General features: G+C 42.7%; 1 protein-coding gene across 1 annotated transcript; it reads left to right on the top strand.

Moving 5' to 3' along the window:
* Window positions 1-10660: 10660 nt before the first annotated feature.
* sstr2a (somatostatin receptor 2a) lies at window positions 10661-13171 on the top strand. The gene is made up of 3 exons (XM_070851508.1): window positions 10661-11058; window positions 11677-12002; window positions 12702-13171. Exons 1-3 carry the CDS (start codon window positions 10671-10673, stop codon window positions 13131-13133), a joined length of 1146 nt encoding a protein of 381 aa, XP_070707609.1. The 5' UTR covers window positions 10661-10670; the 3' UTR covers window positions 13134-13171.
* Window positions 13172-24952: the final 11781 nt, after the last annotated feature.

Below are 24952 nucleotides of genomic sequence, written 5' to 3'. Positions count from 1 at the left end.
CTGTACAATCCAGAGAACAAAATGCCAGAGGGAGAATAGCCTTATTATAACCTACTAGCACTAGCATGTCCATGCCTTGTGAGTTCACTAAATTTTACATTGCAGAGCCTCTAGCACCACCTATTTGGCGAGGACTAGGCTTGATTTAAACCAGACTGTTTGGTCCATTGTCCTTAACTTTTTTTTGTTTTCATCCGTTTTCTGTTCTACACCATAATACAGTGATATTCTGCTCCGAGCAATGATCAAACCCCACACCACCTCCATGTGACTGGCACAGACTGATCGTCACTCCACGGCTCCTGTGGTCACTGGTCCTGATCAAGGCTCCTCTCTGTTCAGTGGGGAATGAACTCCCCACTCAAAAAGCAAGACAGCTGAGTCACAGCCCATCACCCGCCGAAGGCTAAAAAAAACCCCACATTTTCAGATGTACCATCATAAAAAAGATGAGACTGACATACAGAAGGAGAGGAGACATATTGTCTGACCAATAATACTCGATGTCGCAGGTAAGTCAAACAACACACACACACGCACACACTTCTTCCGATCTTTCTGGCAGTATTTGTCATGTCTAGAATGTCTGGCGTCTCTCAGCCTTTAAATTTCTCTCAAGCTTTAAATTTCCATCCTCGCCGTGATGCCGAAGCTGCTTCATCAGTCGAGAGACGCAGAGCAGCAGTGTCAGAAGCACACAAACATACACACACACACAAAGCAGATGAGAAGAAGAACTGAAGAACGAGAAGCACACAGCACAGGTGACCTGACATCTGACATTTATATGAGGATAAGCATTTCAAATTTGTCTACAGGTTCTTTTGTATAAACAGTGATTTTGGGATCAATGAAAATGACATGACACAAGGGTTTCTTCTGATTTAATACATCTCTGACTGACTTACAAACTATAATGTGTGGGCTACATGAGCACCATCTTTCAGAATTAAGAATATAATAATGAACTTAATTATCAAACTCAGTGAAGTGTTCTTCATGCACTGGCCAAGTTTGAGATTTTCAACTATTTTGTTTCTATAACATGTCCTGTCTCAGACTAGTGGAAAGAAAACATCTAAAATACACATTTAGGTGTTTGTTTTACTACACTTATACACTACTTTGTGTCTGTATGGAATTTTACAGATGTCCATCTAAGGCTGTTTTCTTCAGAGTTTTTTCCACATACTGGGAGCCAGAAATCTCCACTCACATACACAACATTTTTTATAGAGATATTTGTTTATATATCGTGCCTACCCTGATTAATATGACATTTTATTCCTAAAGACATGCTGAAGATGGCTGTTAAGAGTATTTTCCAATTCATGAAGTGGAATAAAAGATCTAATCTGTCAACAAAAGAAACAAGATTTTTGAACCTTGAACCCTGGCTGAACATGTCTGCAGAAATGTTTCAGAAAAGTGGGCATTTATAATAAGTTAACATAATACAAAATAATAATAAAATAAGTAAAATAATAAATAAGAACATATATGATTGGATTCAGTATCTTTCAAGCACAACATTTAACTGATTCCAGCAATTGGACAGATATTCCTGAGATGGAAGAAGCAAGATTAGATGGGCTTGCTAATATTCAGACATAAGCATCAAAAATCACACATCACACATCTGATTGAACGCTTAACATGTTTGATCAGGGAGAAGTGGGGATGGGCAGTGTAGGGAGCCAATAATAACAATGTTGGTTTTGTCTGAGTTTGGCGGAACATTTTCTGACATCCTGTTCTTTTGTATCTCTTAAAATTGTCTCTCTAGGTGGAACGGTTGTCTGTGTTAACTGATACATACATCAATGAATCATCTGCAAAGAAATGGAATGGAATACAATGCGTGTTAATACACAGGAGCATACAAAATGAGAACAATACTGGTAGCAAAATGGACCAATGGGGCACTCCTATCCCCAGGGAGGGAGGTAAAACATGATCATATGTAGAAAAGCATTTTTGGTCAAATAAGTGTAAAGTTAAACCACTTTAGGGTTGTCCTGTATTTGTCCACCCAATTATCCACAGACCCATGACTTATGTATTTAGTACTAATGTGACATATTGGCTCAAGATTCAAGTTTCACTACTCTGGGACAATCTCATAAGGACATGTTGTTGCTAAGAAACGTGTTAGAACTACAGGGGACCTGGCCATGGATGGATTACTGAACCCAAAAGGTCGGGGTCCCCTGAGCCAGAGAGTCTGTATTCAGTGGCTGTTAATATTTCTTAGTAGAAAGTCACAGAGCACAGGTAAAAGCAAGGATTTGCTATGTATTATGTGTGTGTTTTTTGATCAATCTGATCAATCTTGTCCTTCTCAACTCAGCCTATTTAATATTAAGTGCCAACCAAATTCAACCCAATAGTACATTTTACTTTTTATATTACCACTGCACAGCATACTGAAGCTACAGTAGCATCTGTGTAAGATGTTGTGTAACTAATACGTATAAAAAGTAAAAGGAGAAAATAACACCCACATCTCAGGCTTTCTTAGACAGTGTCCTTCGATATTCTGTTTGGTGGGTGCTTTATTTAGTATATCTGTGCAAGTGTGCATCTGCAGACAGACAACCTCGATTCACCTCCAGTGAAGTTTTTCAACCAAGTTCTGCCTTTTGACAACAAAAAGATGCTGACTACTACATAGACATACAAAAAAAGAAATGACTACAGAGAGACTAAAAAAATTACAACAAAGAGACGCAAACGACTGCAAAGAGATGTGAAAAGCTACAAAAAAAAAACAACTATAGACCTAAAACCTAAAATGACTACAAAGAGATGCAGAGCAACTCAAATGAGATATAACGTGACTTGAAGGCAATGCGAAACAACAACGAAGAATCACAAAATGTGCAAAAAGCTGTCTTTTACACACTTTGTGCCATGGGGCCTTTACTGTAAAATTAAGCCATTTAAACTTTTATGAGTCAAAAGATGGCCAGAAAGTGGCAGTCCTCTTTAGTGGTTTTGTTGCAGAGGATGGAAAGGAACTAGAAAAATATTCAAATAAATGTTAAAAGCTCAGTGACCTTGGTGATCAGTCACAATGTTTTTTTTCTTTTTTTCCATGCTGTTTGATTCAGTTAACATGCAGCACCTTCACACTTGGCGCTGGTGGCATCACATGACACGTGATATTATGTGCTGCAGCACTGTGCTGTCACCAGGAGTCAAGGTGATAAACAGCAGATAAATCATGTCACAATGCATGCTTACTTTCTCCGTGGAAGAAGTTCATGACGAACAGTGTCAAGGTTCTACATTTTGCAGCAGCATCGAATCACTCAATCTGGAGAGGTGTTTGTGTGCTTGGTATGCCAGGGGCCATGAAATGTACGTGAAGACGGCTGAGAAGAAGGCAAAAGAATAGCTTATGACAGGATAACAGGCAAGAGGCGCCGGGCTGCAGAAGGAAAAAGAAACATATTTGTCTTGACACTTTTCTCGGGCTGCTTCACTCTTTCCAATAACGCCTTGACTGCACGGCAAAAACAATCCATCAGCAGCACAACGTCAGGTCTTCCGTCACTCTCTGTCCTGGATCTCTTCAAATGGATTTGACAAAGCCATGCAGCCCAAGGTAGAGATGAGATGCGGCTCTATACGCAGCCATACAGTTTTAAGTTTCTAAGAATCAGCATCACAGAGAACCTGTCGTGAACATCTCCACCCTGGTTAAGAAAGCTCAGAAATGGCTGTATTCCCATTAGATTAGGGGTGCCAAGTACATCAATGGCACCTACTGAGCATCAGTAATATGGGTGAGGTGAGGTGCGTGTACAGAGCCCAGAGGATAAAACACTATACCCACCCCAGCAACAGTCTGTTCACCCTCCTGCTGGGATACCAGACTGGAGAGCTCCTTTCCTCAGGCTGTAGGTGTCTTTAAATCATCCTCCACACTCCACCACTATGAAAATATTTATGTTCTAATGTGGCAAATGGAGACGGGGAGTGACAATGAATGAGCCTTGCGCCTTGTATGGACGTGCAGTTGATAAGATGGAAGCATTTCTGTTGCTTTGTGTTGCTGACAGGCTGCTTTTTTTCTACACGGGCAACGATTAAGAAAGGAAAGAATGTGAGAAACTGACTGATCTCAGTGTTAGATCTTTAAGCCTTATCTTAAACGGACCTTTACCCCTCAAACTAGGCTTCATCATTGACGTAGACGTGTGTCAGAGTTGAAGGCCAACGGAGTGGTTGTTGACAGATGACACTCAAGGCTATGTGTGTTTGTGTTGTGTGGAAAGCGGGGTGAAAGTTTGAGATTCATTATACTGTGTCTCAGTAGGATAAATGGGTAAAGGCACAATGCACTGTATTTGAAACATCAGTGGATCCAGGCGGCCCAACAAACAGCATTTGCTTTGCAGCTCCAGTTTTGACTACTTTCAATCGCTTTGTTTATTTTCCTTCAGCAAGATACACTGCAGGTGGTAAAAATTCAATTTTAAAAAGATTGACATTTTATTGAAGTCAGTGCTGCTTGGCTAATTACACATACAGCAAACAGGCTCATTAATTTCATTGCCGTGATATGAAGCAGTTTTCAAATATTTTGAAAATGAAAGAAGCTCTATAAACGTCATTATTCATCTTTATTGAGACCAATGATGACAAACATTCTGCTGCTCTCAGTGCTGCTGTCACAGAGATATGTGAAATGTCAATGACCTCTTAACACCGTCGTCATGAAGGCAGCGGTAGTCAGGTGCCCCAACCAAACCATGAAGTTTTGGTGCGTAAACATTACCACACAGCATGTGATTTCAACACATTACCTGCAAACTGGAACAAGCAGGTAACAATCACCAATCCTACGCAAGCTCAGCACCGTGAGGGATACAGATAGAAGCCCAACATACATATACAATCAGGAAGCACCTTGTAGTAGCACGATACGCTTTCATAACACAGTAAATGAGGTTTTTAGAAGGATCACGCTTGAGCAATCATCAGTCAGGGATCCCCAGATCAAGAAGAAGAAGGAGAGTTATGGAGGGGCATCAGTTGGAGGCCATCATGGACCATTTAGATCCCAAATTCTACATAAAAAATGAAGAAAGATGACAGCATCACACTCATATCAGTCCAAAAAAAGCTCCCTTTCCCTTTTTTTTTTACCTTATCCTGCCCCCCCTATTGGCAATTCAGTGTGGTCAGTGCCCTGGAATTGTAGAGAAGTAATAGAGTGTGAAAGTTCATTAAAATGACTGCAGGGTAGTTGGTACTGATTGAGCTTTGTACTCATTAATCCTTTGTCTCAGCACGAGTGGAGTTTTTCCTCTATGAATCTTTATTACATGGACGTTTTATCAAACAAATAACATTTTCTGTGCTGCATGTGTTAAAACCCTTCACAGGAAAACAAAGTCTAAAAACAATGGGCACGAATGTCACATGGATAATTTGGACATTACGTGTCAACAGCAGCACATTACGCCGCACAGCAGAGGTCGTGGTTATCTCACACATTTCTGTGAGATCAGGTTGCCTCTTCCTGCCTGATATCATGTGATCTTTTTAAGTGATTTTTTTCCTTTTAATCAAAGCCAAGAAAAATGGATGGATGTAGCAAACCTATTTGTTCAAAGCACTCAAGCAGTAGTAACGGTAGGTTCTAATTTCTAATTTGACATTTTGGCAACCTGCTCATAGCGAGGCCGCAGTGATCAGGCTGTTAACTCAGCCTAGCATAAAGAAAAAGCTAGCCTGTCTTTGCTCACAGGTAGTAACAACCACCTGCTGGCGCCTCTGGAGCTCTCAAACTGACCCACTATGTCTGTTTAATCCCCCCCAAAAAACTGCAAAGATAAGACGTTGCAGTGGCACGGGGCTTATAAACTATTTCTTGGCAACCTCACCATCCAGACAGACAACTAGGCAACTTTTAGAAACGGCCCGACTGCGTGGGAAGTCAATGGAAGAGCGCAATTAGATGCCGGTTTGCTCGGGGCGGTTCAAACTGACATGAAGACGGGAGAGATGAGATTGTTTCAGCTTGAGCGAAAAATTTGCCCCCAAGAACAAAGAAGAACCTACGTTCCCACTGAGTTGAGTTCAGCTTGGTTGGATTTGGTCCTCTGTGACACACACACACACACACACACACAGTAGTGAACTCGCCCAGAGAACTTAAACTGTAGCACAGCAAACACACACCTGAACCAATAACCCCCCTTACTGACCACAGATACACATGGATGGGGATTTCTGTACTGAACAACTGAAGACATGAACCCTTTCACAATCCCCTCTGTTGTTGGGCCTCAGCTTCAGTCCCCCCTCTATCAGTTTGGACGTAAATAAAACTATCAATCTTTGATAGAACAACAGCTGGTAGTAATAATAGCAGCACTTTTCTGTTGCTATGTTGAGAGAAGTGGCAGGACATTTTCTCACGGAGTTCTCCTCTGAGAGAGGTCGTGGAAGATGCCCGCCATCTGCACTTGCTTGAGAACTCTCTCTCCTTTATAAAGAAGGAAGAGGGACTGTTGCGTCGGCTTCATTGTCTGGATCAGAGTGTCGCCACTGTGTGCATGTGTAGGCTGCAACGCACTGACATCTCCATGTGGACGGCCTGAAATTATACCAGTGGAAGGTGATGGATTTGGAGGGGGACAATTTAACTGAGGCATCATTCTGTGTTGCACCTCGGGGGTGATGTTTCTTTTTACTGCAAGAATCAACAAAAAAAAAAGAATTTTTTGATTTATCTGAAATGGAATGAAACTATGTCTTATTGGAGCTGCTGTTACTGCTCAGGTGAGTACTACAAATATTTCACATCTAGTTGGTTTTTATGTCAATATATTTGAGAGCATCTGTATAATTATACAGTTCTCAGCAGAGTAAATGCTGTGGAAATATGTCTCTTTACTGATACAAGAAAAAAAGAGCCAACTCATACGCACGACTCAAAATCAGCAATCCGCAGGACACCGACGCACATAGGGTGATGCGCGTCTCTCTCTCTCTCTCTCTCTCCCTCCTTCCCTCTCTCTCTCTCCTGTGTAGTCGTGCGTCCTGCAGCTCTGACCGACTTGATTCGGTGACTCGGTGCCAAGACGGTTACGGCTTGGGCGAAGCGCACTCGAGAGCGCACCGCGGCGTTTTTAGTCTGCCAAAGTTTCGTTTAGCAAACACGGAATATTTCTTGGGGGTGGGGGCGACGGGGGGTGGGGGGGGGGAGTAAAATGACCTGAGAGACGCGGTGCAACCACCAGCTCCGGCGAAGGTGGCGAGTGGGCGGCTGAGCGCCAGCGCCGTGCGTAACAGTGGGGGAGCAGGTGGATGGAGAGGCTGGCGGGATGCAGCTTTCCATCAGGTCAGCGCCGCTTCGGAACGGCTGGACTGGACGTTCTCTGCTGAACGACACCTTGCTACGATGGACTTGATATAAGGATGAAGTTCTCTGGTTAAAAGTAAGTGATGATGGATGAGAATTCTGTACTGATACGTTGCGGTGATTCAATTTGTCATCATCCATAGGCGTTTTCACGTTGACTTGCTTTACTGCACTCTTCATACCCTCAGCTCTGCTCTGTCTGCTAAAAGTTACATTTGTTATCATGAAGGGCGCGTGAAGTGCCAAATCATGACGCAGCGGTGGTTTAATGTTTGCCACTTGAATGAATGATTAAATAAGAAAAACTAAAATATCTAAAATAATTCAAACTGTTTGAACACCGATCCACAACATGTGCTTTACATTCTTAAAAGTGTTTCTGCTATTAGATATAAGAGGAGAACAGGTGAGTGCTCCTTCATACCCGCGCAGGAACTCCAAAGGAGAAGCACGTAATTGAGTGAGTTCACAGGAAGAATTGCCTAGAAAATAAGTGAGAGAATAGTAAGGGGGGGGGGGTCTGTCTGTCAAGTAAGAGGTCAAAGGTTTGATGCCTGCAGCAGCCATTTTATGCCTAAGTGTCCTTGAGAAGAAAGATAAACCCACCACCTCCTCACTACTGGAAGAGAGTTTCCCCCTTGATTGTGAATTCAAGTGTAACTGTTGAGCTGGAGGCACAGCCCGCAGGTGAGCGGGAGGCTGCATTAAGTCAAGCTGCTTCTTTGGCATCACTTCAGCTGTTCACACAGTCAGTGCAGAGCTGAGATCCGGCTCCTGACAGCCGTCCTGCAATGTATGTTGTATATCTGTGGGTCTCAAGTTTCCTCTAAATAACCCATTTACGCTTAAGAATACAATTACCCACTGTATAATTAAACTACAAGATGTTACCAAATAATACTGACAGTCATACAGTGATTAGCCCACGCCTCCTGCTAGCAAATGACACTGTAAATCCTTTCATTAGTGCATGTATTATTAGTGCAAATTGCTTTTCTGCACACTTTCCATGTAGCTCTCTCACTCCTTGACTCTCACACACACACGACACACAAGCACTTACGCCTACAATGAAGCTCCACAGATATCCAAGATATCTGTTTGTAAAGGTCCAAGGTGATAATTTGTGAATTTTACACTTTAAGATCCCATTTTTCACAAGAATTATGGCATTTTTTATAGCATTTTACAGCAATAACCACTCAATGTAAGTCTATATAGTAGTTTTCATTGTTAGGGGCAGGGTCCGCCATCCCTCACACGCGCTCACTATACTTACTCGCTATATGTGAAAGCTACAACTTTAAAATTTGCCTATATTTGACCCAATAATACCACTCAATTTATGAGAGCAAGGTGTTTCTGCATCGTAATTGCTCCCACAAGGTTGAGGCACTGAAACAGCTTGTAGACCATTCTGGTCTCTTAAAATCTAAAACTCTGCACTGAATCATAGATGAGCAAAATTTGGGTTCGTTAGCAGCTCATCAAATCAAGTGGAGACTCGCTCCGTCGCCAGTTTCATAAACTGCCATGCTCGCAGCTGTCTGAGGAGAATTACCCCACAGCAAACTGATGATTACTGTGTGCAGCCGTGTGCAAATGGCTCCATTGTTTCAGAGGCGAATGGCCACTAATGGAGGAGCATTAGCCTGGCGTACCACATCTTAACAGTGCTGGAATTGGTCGACAATTTATGATACTGAATGATTTGTTGATGTTTTAGTCTTTAAAACTCAATTTAATTGAATTTCTTTGTTGTTGTTTTTTAAATTTCTTTATTATTATTTTATTATTTAAGAGAAACATCTTGTAGAATAAAAATGACAACTACTCCTGGTTGTGTAATCTTTGCATGCATACACATTCACCGCAAATACAAGTGTATTGTTTCCCATCTTCTGGGATAACAAGTAATTGCACCCAATCCCTTTTTCACCCCATCATACCCCTCGTTAGGACAGTGGGCTGACCAAAGTGGGCCCACGTGTGTCAATCACATGCAATTCAGGTAAATTATGAAAGCACGAACTGGACTAATGTCCGTGTTGGGCCAGCTGCTGTCACCGCAGGGGAAGAGTGAGTGATCCTGCCACAGTGTCAGAGCTGTTTGTCCCCAGGATCAATTGAATAAACATTTGTCTTCGGCAGCGCAGTGCCCTCGTCGTTCTCTCGCTCTGGCGAACTGTAGCTTTTTGCATGTATGCATACACGGGGCAGGCACGCACACACTCACACCCACACAAACATTATGTGGATTACTGGGCTCAGTGGAGCATTGGGAGGATTTATGGCTCGGACTGAGGTAGACAGGAAGAAAAGAGTACGCGACCAGATGTGATCCAGACATTTTGACAGTTGAATGCAAGTGCAGATACAAATATGGATCTCAAGTGGAAGCTGTGATTAGTTTTGTTGTCACCCATGCCTGAATTTTTTTGTGAAATTCTAAACTGGCTGCCTCCCTTTGTGCTTCAGCGCGTCTCTTTGTTTGGGCTGAGAAATGCAAGGTGTCCTGGTGGCTGCTGGCTCAGGAAGAAACCAAAAAACTCCACTATTTTGAGTTTGCATCTCATCTATGACCCCCCCCCAGCTTCTCTGTCTTTCTCTACTGCTACTCATTAAAAGAAAGAAACCTGATGTTGTTTTTCGCAAGGTGTAACATTTGGACTTGGCTGGACTTGGCCATCTCCTCCATGTCTCTGTCTGCCAAATGCTTGCTATGAGGATATTAAGTATTGTAGAGGATAATCAAGGAGAAGAAGAATATCTTATTTTACATATTACTATGACTGAATGTGTGAAAGCTGTTATGTAAAGTAACCATTGCTGCTGTTGCCATGGATCTTAAGGGACTATTCTTATTATTTCTCTAAAGGAATAATCTGAGCCTCTCAGCCATACTTACTTCCCCTCTGTTCTCTCTCTCTCCATAGATCTGTCTTGTTCATTTACTGTTTCTCTGCAGCTGGAATGTGATGCGTGTGGTTCCTTGTTAATGAAAATCCCCAAGTCATCCCAATCCCAAGAGCCCCAAACCCCCCAGACCCCAAAGTCTCAGATTCCCAGTACCTTAAACCTATCGTAGAACTTCCCACTGGAAGTTCTTTTACCCTTTTTTCTACAGCCCAGTGTGGTAAAATCTACGCTTTTAAGCAAGTAGAAGTCTAACCTCAGACCCAATCTAATCTAAACAACAAAGTCCCTCATTATTATACCTGTATCCCTTACCTCTTACCATCTTTAGAAACTCGGAGCCCTTTGATACCCTAAACCCCTCTCAGCCATCATGGCCTTGGATCAGTGGCCCTTTCTCTCGACTCCCCCTAACATCTCCATCCCCGAGCCCCTCCTGTACGATAGCTACATCCAGGGGAATGAGTCCGACCTGGATCTGAACATCTCCGAGACCAGTGAGCCCCACCAGGACAAGACCAGTTCGGTGGTCATCACCTTCATCTACTTCATGGTATGCGGCGTGGGGCTGTGCGGCAACACCTTGGTCATATATGTCATCCTGCGCTACGCCAAAATGAAGACGGTGACCAACATCTACATCCTGAACCTGGCGGTGGCAGATGTCCTGTGCATGATGAGCCTGCCGTTCATCGCCCTGCAGCTGGCTCTGGTGCACTGGCCCTTTGGGGAGGTGCTGTGCCGGGTGATCATGACTGTAGGTAGGTGTTCAGGTGAAGGCTAATGCTTCAGCAGCAGCAGCAGTTCACTTTCCGGTTCCTCGGGAGGGAAATTATCCTGAAAACATTGTTCACTGTGGTTGCAATTTGAAGAGAACATCCCTACTATTTAAGACTGTTAAACACTAAGATATTTGTTTATAGTTTGACATTTTGGGAAATACACTTACTCGCTTTTTTGCTGAAAATTAGATCAGAAGATTGATTCCACTATAGGCCAAGTGACTTCCTGGACAACCTGTTGTTTTTGAATGGATTTAACTAACAAGATCCAGTATAACTTGTTAGTTAGTGAGATTTATAGGTCCTTCATTTGTAACAGATGTAAGAGTGGTACTGTTTTTTTCATCTAACTCTCAGGAAAAAGTGTATTTCCCACAATGTTTAATTATTGCTTTAACGTAGATGATAAATACTTTAGCTGCACTGTGTTGGTCATCCCAGCTGTGTTACCAACATCCTTTATCACACTGTATTATATAAAGTATTATATACACCTTGTTTTAATAAAAAGAGCATTAGCAATTATTAATACGACATACTTGATACAAATCCCCACCTCACCTTTCTTTTTCCACTCCTTCACGCCCCCCCCCCCAGACTCTCTCAATCAGTTCACCAGCATCTTCTGTCTGATGGTGATGAGCATCGATCGATACCTGGCTGTGGTCCACCCTATTAAGTCTACAAAATGGCGGAAGCCCCGCATAGCCAAGCTAATTAACCTGACAGTATGGGGTGTGTCACTGTTAGTCATCCTACCTACTATGATCTTCAGTGGCCTGAACAAGGTGCCTGTCTGTGGGATCGTGTGGCCAGAGCCTCAGGACGTCTATTACACGGCCTTCATAATCTACACCTTCTTCATTGGCTTCTTCCTGCCACTGGCTGTCATATGCCTGTGCTACCTGCTCATCATAGTCAAGGTGAGAGCTTGGCTCCCCATGTATGACATGCACTTTTCTCATCTACGTTTTCCTCTAAATTCAATCATGAGATGATTTTATTGCTGGCTACAGAACTAGTGGGTTGAACATCCATCTGGCACAGAAAGTACTTTGGCCACTTGAGTCATGCATATTTGATTCAATTTAATGTGACATATAACATATGTGTGGATCAACAACAGCGTTTGCTATTTTTTCCCACAGCACAGTGAGTTGTGTCATTAAAGAAGCCATGAGTGCCTGTTTTCACATTTCAAGTTATTTTAACTTAATATAATATACTGAATGTTACATTATGTAACATCACATTAACATATTTTAGCCTACAATAGGACGCCATGGCTGTTAGCCCTGGAGCTAGTTAGCCCTGGAGGGCTTGTCAGGCCAGCTAGGGAAATTGAACATTGTAATTTCACAGTCATTCATTCAATTTGTTACGTGAATAATGGTGAAAATATAGCAGATGGTACTAAATTGTCTTGACTATAAACTTATAAGGTCCAGTACATAACCTTATGTAAAACCTTGCGTAGGCTCTTTCAGTCATTATGCTAAAAAAGCAATTAAGTGTATGTCCCAAAATGTCAAACAACTTAAAGACATTTCTCTGTCTCACAGAGTGAACAGAGCTTTTATACCTGGGAGTTTTAAGCCATTGACAGTTCATTCCTTTACCAGGTGAAGTCGTCCGGCATGCGAGTGGGCTCCACCAAGCGCAAGCGCTCTGAGCGTAAGGTGACACGGATGGTGTCCATCGTGGTGGCAGTGTTCGTCCTCTGTTGGCTGCCTTTCTACATTTTCAACGTCACCTCCGTCACCAGCTCCATCAACCCCACCTCCGCCGTGAAGAGCACCTTCGACTTTGTCGTGGTGCTCGGCTACGCCAACAGCTGCGCCAACCCCATCCTGTACGCCTTCCTGTCGGACAACTTCAAGAAGAGCTTTCAGAACGTTCTGTGCCTGAAAAAGGTGGCAGGCCTGGACGAGATGGAGCGCAGTGACAGCAGGGCAGACAGGAGCAGGATGGTCAACGATGCTGCAATCATCAATGCCAACTTGGAGACTCACAATGCTGCCCTGCTCAATGGTGAGCTGCAAACCAGCATATAAGGGTGAAGGAGCAACAGTCACATCCAATGAGGCCAGAAAGACTAAACGGTGGTGCTTGGGGCTTCGGCCTGCCAGGGCACTGCAAGTGACCCCTGTACATAGATACGGGGGCAGGGGGGGTGATGTAATAGCTGCTGCTCATGGACATTGACACATGAACAAAGTGAGTGTAAAATAAATAGTTTCCTAAGGGATTTCAGAGGTCAGGGAAAGTTCACGGACTCCAGCTCAAAACTCTTAATATTTGGGTTAATGAGGCAACTTGAGTTGGTTCGCCCTGAGGCAGAGCAAAAATACATCTTGACTGAAATGATTTTCAGTGCTGTAGAGCCAAGCGATGTTAAAATCAGACATGAATAAGACTGCCGTTCAGGCATGACAGACTGAGGTGTCCATCGAGTTGTCAGAAGTCTGGAAGACCAAAGTCGAAACAAGACACAGGATCGGAGAGTGGATGTTCTATGGGTGTGCTGGAAAAACACTAATTTACTTATGGTAGAGAGAGATCTGAGGGGAGTGAGTACCCTCCATCGAGTTTTTGAGAGCTAAGAGGGGTCGGCATTGATTTCTCTGAATGCGGAAATACTGCTGAAGAAGTGGGCCAAACATGTCAGTGGAAAACAGCCGTCACAGTAATTCTGCAGAGACAAAAAACAGAAACCACAACCCGAAGATGTCTTACAGATCCAACAGGGCAACAAAATGGCAAAGCCCTCCAAACATGACGTCTTATTTACTGACAAACAGACAATGCTCTTTTCCCTCTCTAACTGGCATCTCCGCAGGAGGAGCTGCATTGATCCATAAACTCTTGAATTCAACATCCTGGATTATTGACTAAGTGGGAGGATGGGAAAACATCTTGGCAGACACTCTGGCCTTGCTGCTTTTAAAACAGCTTGACTTTGTATATACAAATTGGTTTTCTGTCAGTCTCTGGGGGAAAGTTCTGCCCATGGACGACTCCGTGTCCTAACCAAAATGAATTTAAAAGGTAATTACTGCTGTAAAATGATGTATTGTTGTGATGCACAAAGACCGCTCTGAAGCTATGCTTGTGAAACCCATCATGTGTGCAGCGGTGCAACTGTAAACAGCCCATTTCTACTTGTAAAGTGCTGTGTTTTGACAATGTAAGGTTTCCTCCTGAGTTCATGTTGAAATCTGGTCCCCGCCCTCAGCTTCACATCTGGTTCAGCCAGCGTGTGCGCGCAAAAAAAAAAAACGTCTAAATTTCACAGAAGGCAGGAGAATGTGTCATGTAGTAGAAGAGGGAGGGAGAGAGGGGGATGAGGAGATACAGAGAGAAAGCTTGGGCAGCAGCTTGGTTTTGCATTGTATCTACTGAGAACACAAGACATGAAGCCGGAGCTAGTAGGCCGAAAGGATTCAGGGGAAATGAAGAGAGCAAGGTGTGTGTGTGTGTGTGAGAGAGAGATAAAGAGAGAGACAGACCTTGAAACTATAAAATGAATTCAGAAATGTGTATTTTCGATCTAAGAAGACTTTCAGAAGTTGTAACAAGCCTTCTAATGGCTTCTAATCTTGGCGGCTCAGGAAAGCTGATAGTGTAACTGAAGTAATATGTATCATTAGATCAAATATACAAAGAATTATGTGCTGTATTTACATACAACTGATTACATGCTTGATTTGAAATCTACTACAGGACATTGCACCATTTAAGCTTAAACTCCATAAACCATGGATCCTACATTTCCCAAGATGCAACCTCATGGCATCATATGGGCTTGCTTTTGTCAGAGTGCTCCTTCCAGATATTATTCCAACTGTTTTCAAAGGCTGAGTGTAAGTCCTCATGATGAGTAAACTGAATTGTGTAAAGTCAGCGATAGCCCCTTTAAAGAGCAACTTACTGCCCCAATCCAGCCCAAAGAGGCCTTTTAGATATTCGTAAATTCATTCAAATTGCCCAGTGAACTTGAATTGCTGCAGTATTTTAGAGCATGAAATACGGGATATGTCACAGCTTTTTATTTTCCATTCATATAGAACTAAAAACTGCCGCTGCAATGAGCACGACAGACTGGGACCTCAGAAAAGGATTAGTGTTAAGTCACTCTTCACAGTCATAGTCACAGAGTACATCCCCACCAAGGTGAGCCAGTGCATCTCAGTGGCACTCAGACACTGAATGAATGACAACATACTCTTTATTTAGTGGCTTCTTGTGAGACACAGGAATGTTAGGATGCCATCAATCAATCAATCAATCAATCAATCAGTGGGACGTCAGTGGAGGTTCTCATGGATGGATTGCCATGAGATTTGGTCATACATGAGCCTGCTGATTTAATAGCTAAACCAATACCAGTGTACTAAGTTAACTGGGCTCCACTAAGCCTCAGCCTATTGTAGGAGGCACAACAAAAGACCTTACACAATAACCTGAATTGGGAAATCTTATCAGTGCATTAATGCTGACTGAATGAGCCTATATCCACCGCAGACATCGATTTCCGCTTCAGCCATCAGGCTGTTTGTGCACAGTGACTTTTCCAACACGCCTCCATGATGGAACCACAACTGGTTGCCAGGAGATTTTATCAAACAACTGCAAAGCCTCTATAGTAATAAGGTTACCCACCATATGCTGCAGTGTCAGATTCACTTCGTCCCAGCATATCGGTCAAATCACAGGCCGTCAATCAGTGTAACCAAAAGAGATGAGGAGCCACAGAGGGCCCATTCTGGGAGGTTACTGCAGGAAATAAAATGTGTTGGCCACACACACAGATAGATGGGTGCCAGTTGGTAGTGGGCCACACAGCCCACAGTTTGTCATGACATTCTGTCTGTGCTGTCACCGCTCAGACTGGTGTTGTTGCAGGGTAAAGGTCAGTCTTTTCAGTTAACACAACACTACTTGACATAAGACATGAGCCCCCATGTCGTGGGAGAACGTCCTGTGTTTGACCCGTCCTGTGCAGACCGGCCTCCTCCCAATACGGATGTTCTCGCTCTTTACACTACGTCACCTTACTTCCTCCTTTGCTTTGCTCCTATCATAATTAATATGGCCACTAGGTCCTCCCACTTCACCAAAAGATGATAACGTCCCACTGAGCCAATTAGGAGGTAGAATAAGGCCAACTGATAACGTCCATCTAATGAGCAGATAAAATTAAAATCGGCTGCTTACAGTGTGTTATGCAGACGTAAGCTCCTTGCGCCCTTGTCTGAGTGATGCAGAAGGTGACATGGGTGACCAATTCTGCATCATGCAGGCCCAGTGGATTGTGTGTGTGTGCGTGTGTGTGTAATAGGGTGACACAGCCCAAGACCAAAGGCTTTATGTGACTAATACCCAAAACCAGACACATGCTTGGATTGTGATTTGATTATCGTGCGTAGAAAGCCTGTGAATGATCCAGAGACACGCAATATCTTTCTGTATATCTGTATTTTCAGGATTTATGAATACTCTGCCAAATGTGTGTGCACGTGTGTGTGTGTGTGTGTGTGTGTGGGTGGTGTGTGCGTGCCACAGTAAGAAACTCATTTCACAATCTCACCCATTACAGTTAAGGTATTTAGCGCCTTCATGCTTGAAGTGCAAGAACTATTTTGTCATCATCCACACTTAATTACTTTTGCTCTGTCTTTCCCCTCACTCTCTGTCTCCGTCATGCCCAGCTGGTGAAGAATAACATGAGCTGACACACATTTTACACCCACCCAAACTGAATGGGCTGAACCATACTGAGGGAAACATACTCGGACATACTTAATGGACTCAATGAACATTTCTGATGTTTAATAGATGTTGATAAGATGGTTTGTGCCAAAACCAGTGTAAATGTAGCGCAGTATGACAGCTGAGCATTTTGTGAAATATCTCTCTGCAATTAGGTCATATTCTGGAAAAGTTGTTGGGTTCGGGTGGACACGGGGCCTCGCTGGGTGCAGGTCAGCGGCAAAAGATTTGTGGCCGGTTCCTGCCACTGCGTAGTGTACAGATGAGAGGCAGAAGCAGAGGAACGGGAAACCCCCCCGGCTTCCTGTGCTCTGCTTAATTTTTTTCGAAACACAAGTTGATTTGCGAAGGGCTAGAACGTGCACTCCTGAGGATGCACCGTTCGATATTAACTTTATGTGTCTGTGGTGTCCTCTGCTTGTTCCTGCATGGGGAGGGTTGCGCATCCCGCCATCTGTGTCCCCTCACTAACCAAAACCAGTGTTACACACATTTTTTTGCTACATACACTCTCAGAAAGAAGTTACGAATCAGCAGCAAATGCGAGTCACTCTTCTGGTCAAAGAATTAGAATTACACGTGGGTTTTCAACACTTCAAATTTCATGTTAGAATCGTGACAAAGGCAAATTTTAGCCAAACTGGTTGTAGCTTTCTGACGGTGTACAGCCATGGATATGTATTTTTCTGTGCAGTTACTTTTATACATGTGCCTTGGAACTTGATATAAAAATCACGTGATGACGTCAATGTACAGCAAAATAACATTTTAACCTGTTTCTCCCGAAAAGCCAAGCAACCAAAGGCCTTTGTACTGTGCAGAACATGTTGGTAACCAAAACATAACAGAGACCTGGGGTATATGAATTTTAGTACTGTTTCCCCAGCTTACATAGCTTATGTTTGTGTGATATAATGTCAGAAGCAGATGTTTATTTGTGACTCTATATTGTTGCATAGTAATATGTAATAATAGTATCATGTGATCATTGATTGTAACGGACAGGTCAATGTCCTCGTCTCTGCGATTAAAATGCAGGCAAGTTTCTGCTCCCATGGTCAAACCTGTGTATTTGTTTGTCAGTGGAAGTGTACATGCAGGCTGTGTGAGGGTGTGTGTTGGGATGGACTCACTTGGCCGCATGCACCACACAAATAATGACTACTGTGTATCTTAGAAAGTTCCTAGAAGTGCAACTTGAAGGGGCCCTTCCACTGTGTATATCTTCCAGGAATGCATTCCTTGGAAGAACTCCAGGTTTTTATTTTGATCTCTGAACACATCATACATAAATCCAGCGTTTTCCCTTGGGGCTTTGGATGAACTCCCAAACAGAGAGGACAGAAACAGGAATCCCATCATTTATCCTGGGGCAGCACTGGACAAAGAGGGGAGACCACACATGAAATCCTTTAACCTAACCGACAGAGGGAATGAACTGAGGCGCAAAAGATGCAGCAGACGACAAAGTTGAAAGGAGGCTGAGGGAAGAGAGGACGTGCCAGTCCTGGTGAAGAAGTCCCGTCCCATTTCTCTAACCCTGAAAGATATTACGATTTAAAAAAGTCTAAGACTGCTTTCATAATCACTTTGACTGTGCCTGTGTTATTGTTAACTCGCCTTGGAAGGACTGAGTTGGTGATGTGCCAATAAAGAGCTGCCTAGATGTCTGGATGTTAGGCTAAGTTTGGTTAGTATTTTAGAAATCTAAGTAACACAACATTGTTAGCAGCACGACTGTATTTCAACCTTTACTCTAGCCAAGAACTGCTTCTCATTGAAAAACAGTAACATAACAAAAGTTATATAACCTGTCTCAAAATCTTGACCTCTTCAACCACATGTAACCCTTTTATCAACTATGTTGGTAGCGTGGCTCTGGACCGGTCAGTTGGTTAGCATGCTAATACGCTAAATCAGATCGGCCCCCATGGTAAACCTAACCTGCCAAACATTAGCATATTAATATTACCATTTCTGATGTTTTGCTCAAATCACTAACCCTCATAGAACCGCTGGTGTAGAGGCTACATGTCTAAAGGAAAATATGGGTATTTTTCAATTCTGGCATTCTGGCTATTAATTAAGTAGATGAACACCTAAAACACCGGCTTAACCAACCCACAGCCTCACACACGTCACGCTTGTCCGTTTGCCCTATAGGCAGATCTTTAAAAGCCGATTTTTAATTGTTAATCCAGAGAGCTACTTCCTGCGCTTATTTTCTGTTTCGCTCAAAGAACAAAAGTTGGAAATGCTTTATATAAATATAAAGATTCCATTTGGAAGACTTTGTGTGTCTTGTCCCTATATATACGTCGTTTTACCGTATTCACGATACACCAAATCTGTATAGCAGAGGTGGCAAGTGCCGAGTCATTATAACGCAGTGATCAAGATGGCCAGTGAATGAGTTCCTGGTTAGAAAATACCTGCATTTTCCTCATAATATGATCTCCATATCACCAAATTAATGTTTACAAGGCACAAGCCGCAAAGACAGTTGCAACATGTTGTAGCTGGCAATTGAAATCTTGTCAAAATGACATAGAATACAGTTTTTCTTTGGTTTAATGTGAAATTATTTTGGCATCCCCTGAGACGTAAAAAGTAACTAAGTCTAATTTTAAAACCTTCCACACACGAGTGAGCCTACTTGCAATAACATTCCCTCATATCACCTCTCGTTTTGTCTCCCGTGTCGCCTCCATGTAACTCACGACTTTGAACGCTGTGCCAATGTGCGCTGCGAGAACAAGTAATGTATTCTGTAATTAATGTTGTGCTTGGGGGTGTTTTATTGTGGTGGTGGTGGCAGGTAAGACTATGGAAATGAGGATTAAATGCACAAAGTAGAAAGTGAATCTTCATCCACCTCCAGCCGGTTAAATAGGATTTTTTGGGGGAGTCTGAATGTCAGCATAAAAAATGTCAGTGAACGCGGCCCCTGTTCCCTCAGGGCGGTCGACAGCAGATTTATCATTACGGGTCAGCGTTGGGCCAGAGCTTCAGCAGTGTGTGATCAAGCCTCTATATGTATGACCTTTTTGATAATCAGATAGAAAAATGACTTGTCCAACTACTCCTGAAAAAATCTTTTGAAAAGTTCTGTTACATAATGTGGGCTCAAAGTAGGACAAAGTTAAGGAAGTAGGTCAAATTAAAATCCGTGTATGTAAAACTTCATGCAGCATAGCTCACATGAAGTGTTTGGCATGGTGTGTTTGTACTGAACAGGATGGAAGAGCACAAAAGATGTTCTGAAAGTGAAGAAGCAAAGTTCCTGAGGCTAAATGAAAGATTCAAGTAACCCTCTCAAGCTGAGAAGACATCTCGTTTTTTTTTTTTTTTTACTTGACTTCTTTACTTGACATTTGTTCCATTTGTTCAAGGAGGTCCTGATGCACACAAAGGTAGGTGGCAAACACCACCTAGACTAGCAATTATCTCTTCTTTTATCTTTTAGTTTGATATAGCGATGGCTGTGACAATAACTGCATTACTGTAATACCACGGTCATGTGATGCCATGTGATGGTGTTGAGCTCATTACCATCATCACTCAAATACAATCATAGAATTATAATAATAATATAGTTAACATGGAACATATATGTTAACTCTTTTTATGTTGCACCTTGAAAAAGCAGAACCGGGCTAAAGCTTTATTATTGGGACTATTGTGTCTGTGATTGTGCCCAAAGCGTGTCATTTTTTCTTGAGTTCTTGACCTTTTAGTTAGATTTTAAAACAATAAACTGCTTTCTTCACAGGACATGTTTTAATTAGCATAAGGGCCCGTGTCCATATTACATTTTTTTTCCAAGCACCAGCGTATTTTTTGTGTAGTTGAAATTCTCTGAGCTTTTCATAAGAACCCTGGTATCATCACTGGGGCTCCAGTTCACCCACTGTAGACGGTGCACAGAAGCCCTGCAGGGCTGATTGTCTCCCTGAATGTATGCTCGAGATGGTACTACCAGCCAGGGAGTAGATCAAATTGCCCTTTGGTCAGTCTGAAATACATCTGGAGCTGGACTCCATCTAACAGTAGCTTGATATTCACTGTATTACTGTTTACGGCAGATCCTGTCACACACTCACATCTCCCTAACTCTACAGCTGAGCAGTGGTGGCGGGGACATCGAGCTCATACATACAAAGATAAGAGCGTCCTCCAGTTGGTGCTCATGGTGAAAAAGCAATGCCAAACAAATAGATACGAGTACATAATAAAGGGCAAAAAAGGGCAATGCTAGTCTATCATCACACTTTCCTTTTTTTTTTTTTTCCTCTTACTGCATAATCACATCAACACAGCGTGCTGCCAGAGCTTTCCTGGCAGGAAACAACATGGGCTGTCGGGGGACGATATGCAACACCATCAAACTGTGGTTGCTTTTTTATTACAGCAAGAAAACATACATACTGACACAGCCCTAGATACGGCTAGCAACATGTTAGCAAGGAGTGGTCTGTCTGCACACTCAGCAGTCCAATATTCACTGTCCTTTTAAGCTCTGTTTTTGGTCTCCACCAACTCCTGAGGGAAATATCCAACTCCTTAAGCTGCTAGATCCTCCACAGTGCCCACCAGCTGGCGGCTAGCTCTTCTGTCTGCTGTCTGGTGCCGGACAGGTAGTGTGCAGCCCTTTCTTTAAGAGCTTTTTCACTGGAATAGGTGGCCTGTTGCTGCGGTCAAGCTGCGGGCCTGAAAACCCCCAAAATAAGGCCAAGGAGGCTAAAACGCTCTGTAGAGCTGAGAGGTGATAATTCTCAGTCAGTTCATCACTATGAGCAACCACTTTCCCGTATAAATAGTCATGGAATCCATTTTTAATTAAAGAAATCATTGATTCTAACTACTTTAATTACGTTTTTTTTAACTGACGAGGTAAAACTATTGACACTCAGAGAATCGGGGTGATTTATCTACTTGGAATAGTTACAGCTTCATCTGCTGGAGAGAGTCTCTACACTGCCTGAAGAATCACAGATAAATCAGCACATCCGATGTCTTTCTATGTCACAGCGTCCACCTGCACGGATGGAACAAAGTGTCTGTTTGGGTTTTCCCACTCCTCTATAACACGCCGGCTTTTCCTCAGCCCAGGTGAACACTGTCAATAAAATAAAGCTGATGCCGAAAGAAGCAAATGTGGAAGAGCAACACAGTCTGTTTGATCTAACAAACACCCTCATGGGTGGAAACGTTCAATGAGCAAGCAGAAATTTCAGGGGAGTGCTGCACAGCATGGGGGCTCTCACCCTTTGATCATACATGTTCATACTCTCACCAGAACTCTCTATATCTCCTTTCATCCCCTCCAAATCCTTAACCTGTGACTAGTTTCAGCCTCGTCTTTCACACTTCATCATCACACCAAGGTTGAAAAATAGTCTTTTTTTTTTTATCATTCTTGCCGCTGAGCTGTCTCCCAACATAGTGAAACGCAGGATTAAGTGCAATGAACGGCGTGTTTCTATGAGATAAAGACAGCATCCAGAAGTGAAAACGCTGCATGTAAGCTTCTGACAAACTATGAAAAGTACACAGAGGTTAGGTTGGAAATCACTGATGATCTCGTTCCGAACACGTTGTCCTGTCAAACACTGCCGGCTGTCTCCATCTACTGGTCTGATTGTGGTAATGTTGGAGCCAGTGTGCCGTTTAGCAGGACTGACTGTGGCAGCAGCAGCAGCAGCAGCAGCAGCAGCAGCAGCACTCCTGGACTACTCTTTTCTGATGCCAGGAAAAGAGCTCACCAGGTCTGACTTCAAATTTAAGTTAATTCGTATTTAAGACTGCTTGAGTTTCCACAATCCTCTCCAAAATCAAGAAAAATAATGTGATTGTTCGTCCTAAACGTACCACATTAAAACGTCTCAAAAAGTAGGAATTAATAATGCTTGTTGATGCTGTTCATGCAAATATTTCGGCAGAGAAAGGCGAAGTGGATTACCTTAACTGACTGAGCAAAGGCTGCCAAACGACTGATTGAGTCATGATTTGGGCTTTTTTTTTTTTTTGCATTGTTCTGTTTTTTTACTCTTTTTTTCCTTTTCTGAATTTGACTAACCATCTGCAGAGAGTCTATTCTGGGTGTTCAGGTTTCTGAACTTGCTAAGAGGTATGATCCAGGTTTCTTTACTTTCTATCCACCTCTTTTGGATTAACATCAATCGCTTGTGTTTTTCACCACAATATAACACACAGTACAAGAAAAAAAAGACATTTATATAAGCAGTAGTGATAATATGCAGGTTGCAATTTCAGCATTCAGGCTCCTTTACGTTTTGCAATTTTTGTTTTGTTGCTGTTTTGTTGCGATCTACACTCACTACCTGTTAACGACAAAGCTAAAATAAGATTTTCTTTGCAAATTCATTAAAAACAAAAGGACTGAAGTATATATGGGATTGAGATAAGTAGTATTTTGTGCTACAACTACAAATTCTTCCTCACATTTCCCCATATTTCTGTCATTTCCTCAATTTTTTTTTCAGGCCCTAACACCAAACTGCCTACTATCAGGCTACCATGATGCTTAGATGTCAGTAAGTCTTCACTGCTGCCGTGTTGCCCTCCCATGTATTCTCACCAGCTACATGTTGTAATGATCATATGAAACGTGTCCAGGAGTGAATTTATAGTGTGAATATCATGAATATCACTCGGTAAAAAGAGACAGTGAAAGAGACAGTGACAGACATATTTGTTTGTAGAAATATTACTCATACATTATTTCTGTCTTCGCTGTGATCTTCCCGTATATGTTCCTCATATACATCCCCCTTTCATCAGCAGTTTTAACTAAGCAAATTACAGTATTTTAGCCGAGATTACAGGAAATGTAAAGAATCATCAGGTTTCACTGTGACTCAACACTTCTTGTCGAAGCTTCCTCAAATTCAGCGGCTTGATTTTCCTCTGGATTTTGTTTTGTTTTTCACACAAGGTTGCGCCCAGAAGATTTACATACAGATGTCTCACTTATTTACGGCACACTTGCTCAGGTATGGTCCTGCAGATTTTCACTGACTTGTTCATTGTTGGCATCATTCAGTCAGTTTCAGAGGGTATGGCATTTCAGAGGCTGCTTGGCTTTCACGGCTTCCTGGAAGAATCAGAAAGCGTGGCGTTGGACTGGTCCACCGCAGACACGCAGTTCTCAAGAGCTCCATCTCTAACTTGTTCGTGGGTGGGAGGCCAGTGAGGGATCGTGCCCTTGTCAAAAGCATTGACGACTTCAACCAGTTGATCAGAACAGTTAAAGACGAGTGATTACTTTTATACACTGTACGTGTGTGTGTGTGTGTGTGTGTGTGTGTGTGTGTGTGTGTGTGGTTATTGTTTCATGACGAATATGCCGCAAAGTAGTGAACAACTAGTTCTAATCTCCATAACTCTGGGACCATTTATCTCTTCTACAATACTAATAAATACTGTAGCAGCAGCACAACTGCACCTGCTGCTCTTCCCATCCTGCTGTCTTCAGCTCATCATTCGAAAAGTCACAAAGCAGAACCAAATTACTCTGTCGTGAAACAAAACTAACACCTTTAAATGACTTGTCGCACCAGAATTTCCGGTGTCTTCTCACAGCTGCACAGCAGAGTCTCTCAGATAATCTCAGTCGGTGCGTTCTTTCTTCTCCTACAGTTGTTGCCTACTACTTGCCTTATTAAGTTCTACTCTTTTCTGATTACTGTCCTTACACGCTTCGCTTCGTTATCGTACATCATTAATAGGTATTAGCTGAGCAAACAGGCACTGTGTGAGGCTTTAACAGCTTTACAGGTGGCCGCCTCTTTGTTCCAGCGCCAGAACACGCAGAGCAATTTACACTGATTAAAGAAAGTTCAACTAAAAGCTGTGCAGGGCTTTAAAAATGAGAGATGTGCTAAAATGTGCTCACTATAATGGGACCAAATGTCTCCGTTTCACAATGTTCGCAGATTCAGGTTTTCACAGGAGAAGCAGAAGATGAAACACTGAAACTCTTCTTCCTGTGCTCAGTGGAGAGCAAAACACATGGTGTGGAATTGCCCAACAGTTTCACACTGATGTTGAGAAAGTGGGTTTAGTCACAGCATGTGAA

Source organism: Pempheris klunzingeri, chromosome 20, assembly GCF_042242105.1.
Source record: "Pempheris klunzingeri isolate RE-2024b chromosome 20, fPemKlu1.hap1, whole genome shotgun sequence".
NCBI lineage: Eukaryota > Metazoa > Chordata > Actinopteri > Acropomatiformes > Pempheridae > Pempheris > Pempheris klunzingeri.
The sequence above is the reverse complement of the archived record's forward strand: the minus strand, read 5'-3'. Positions and strand labels throughout refer to the sequence as shown.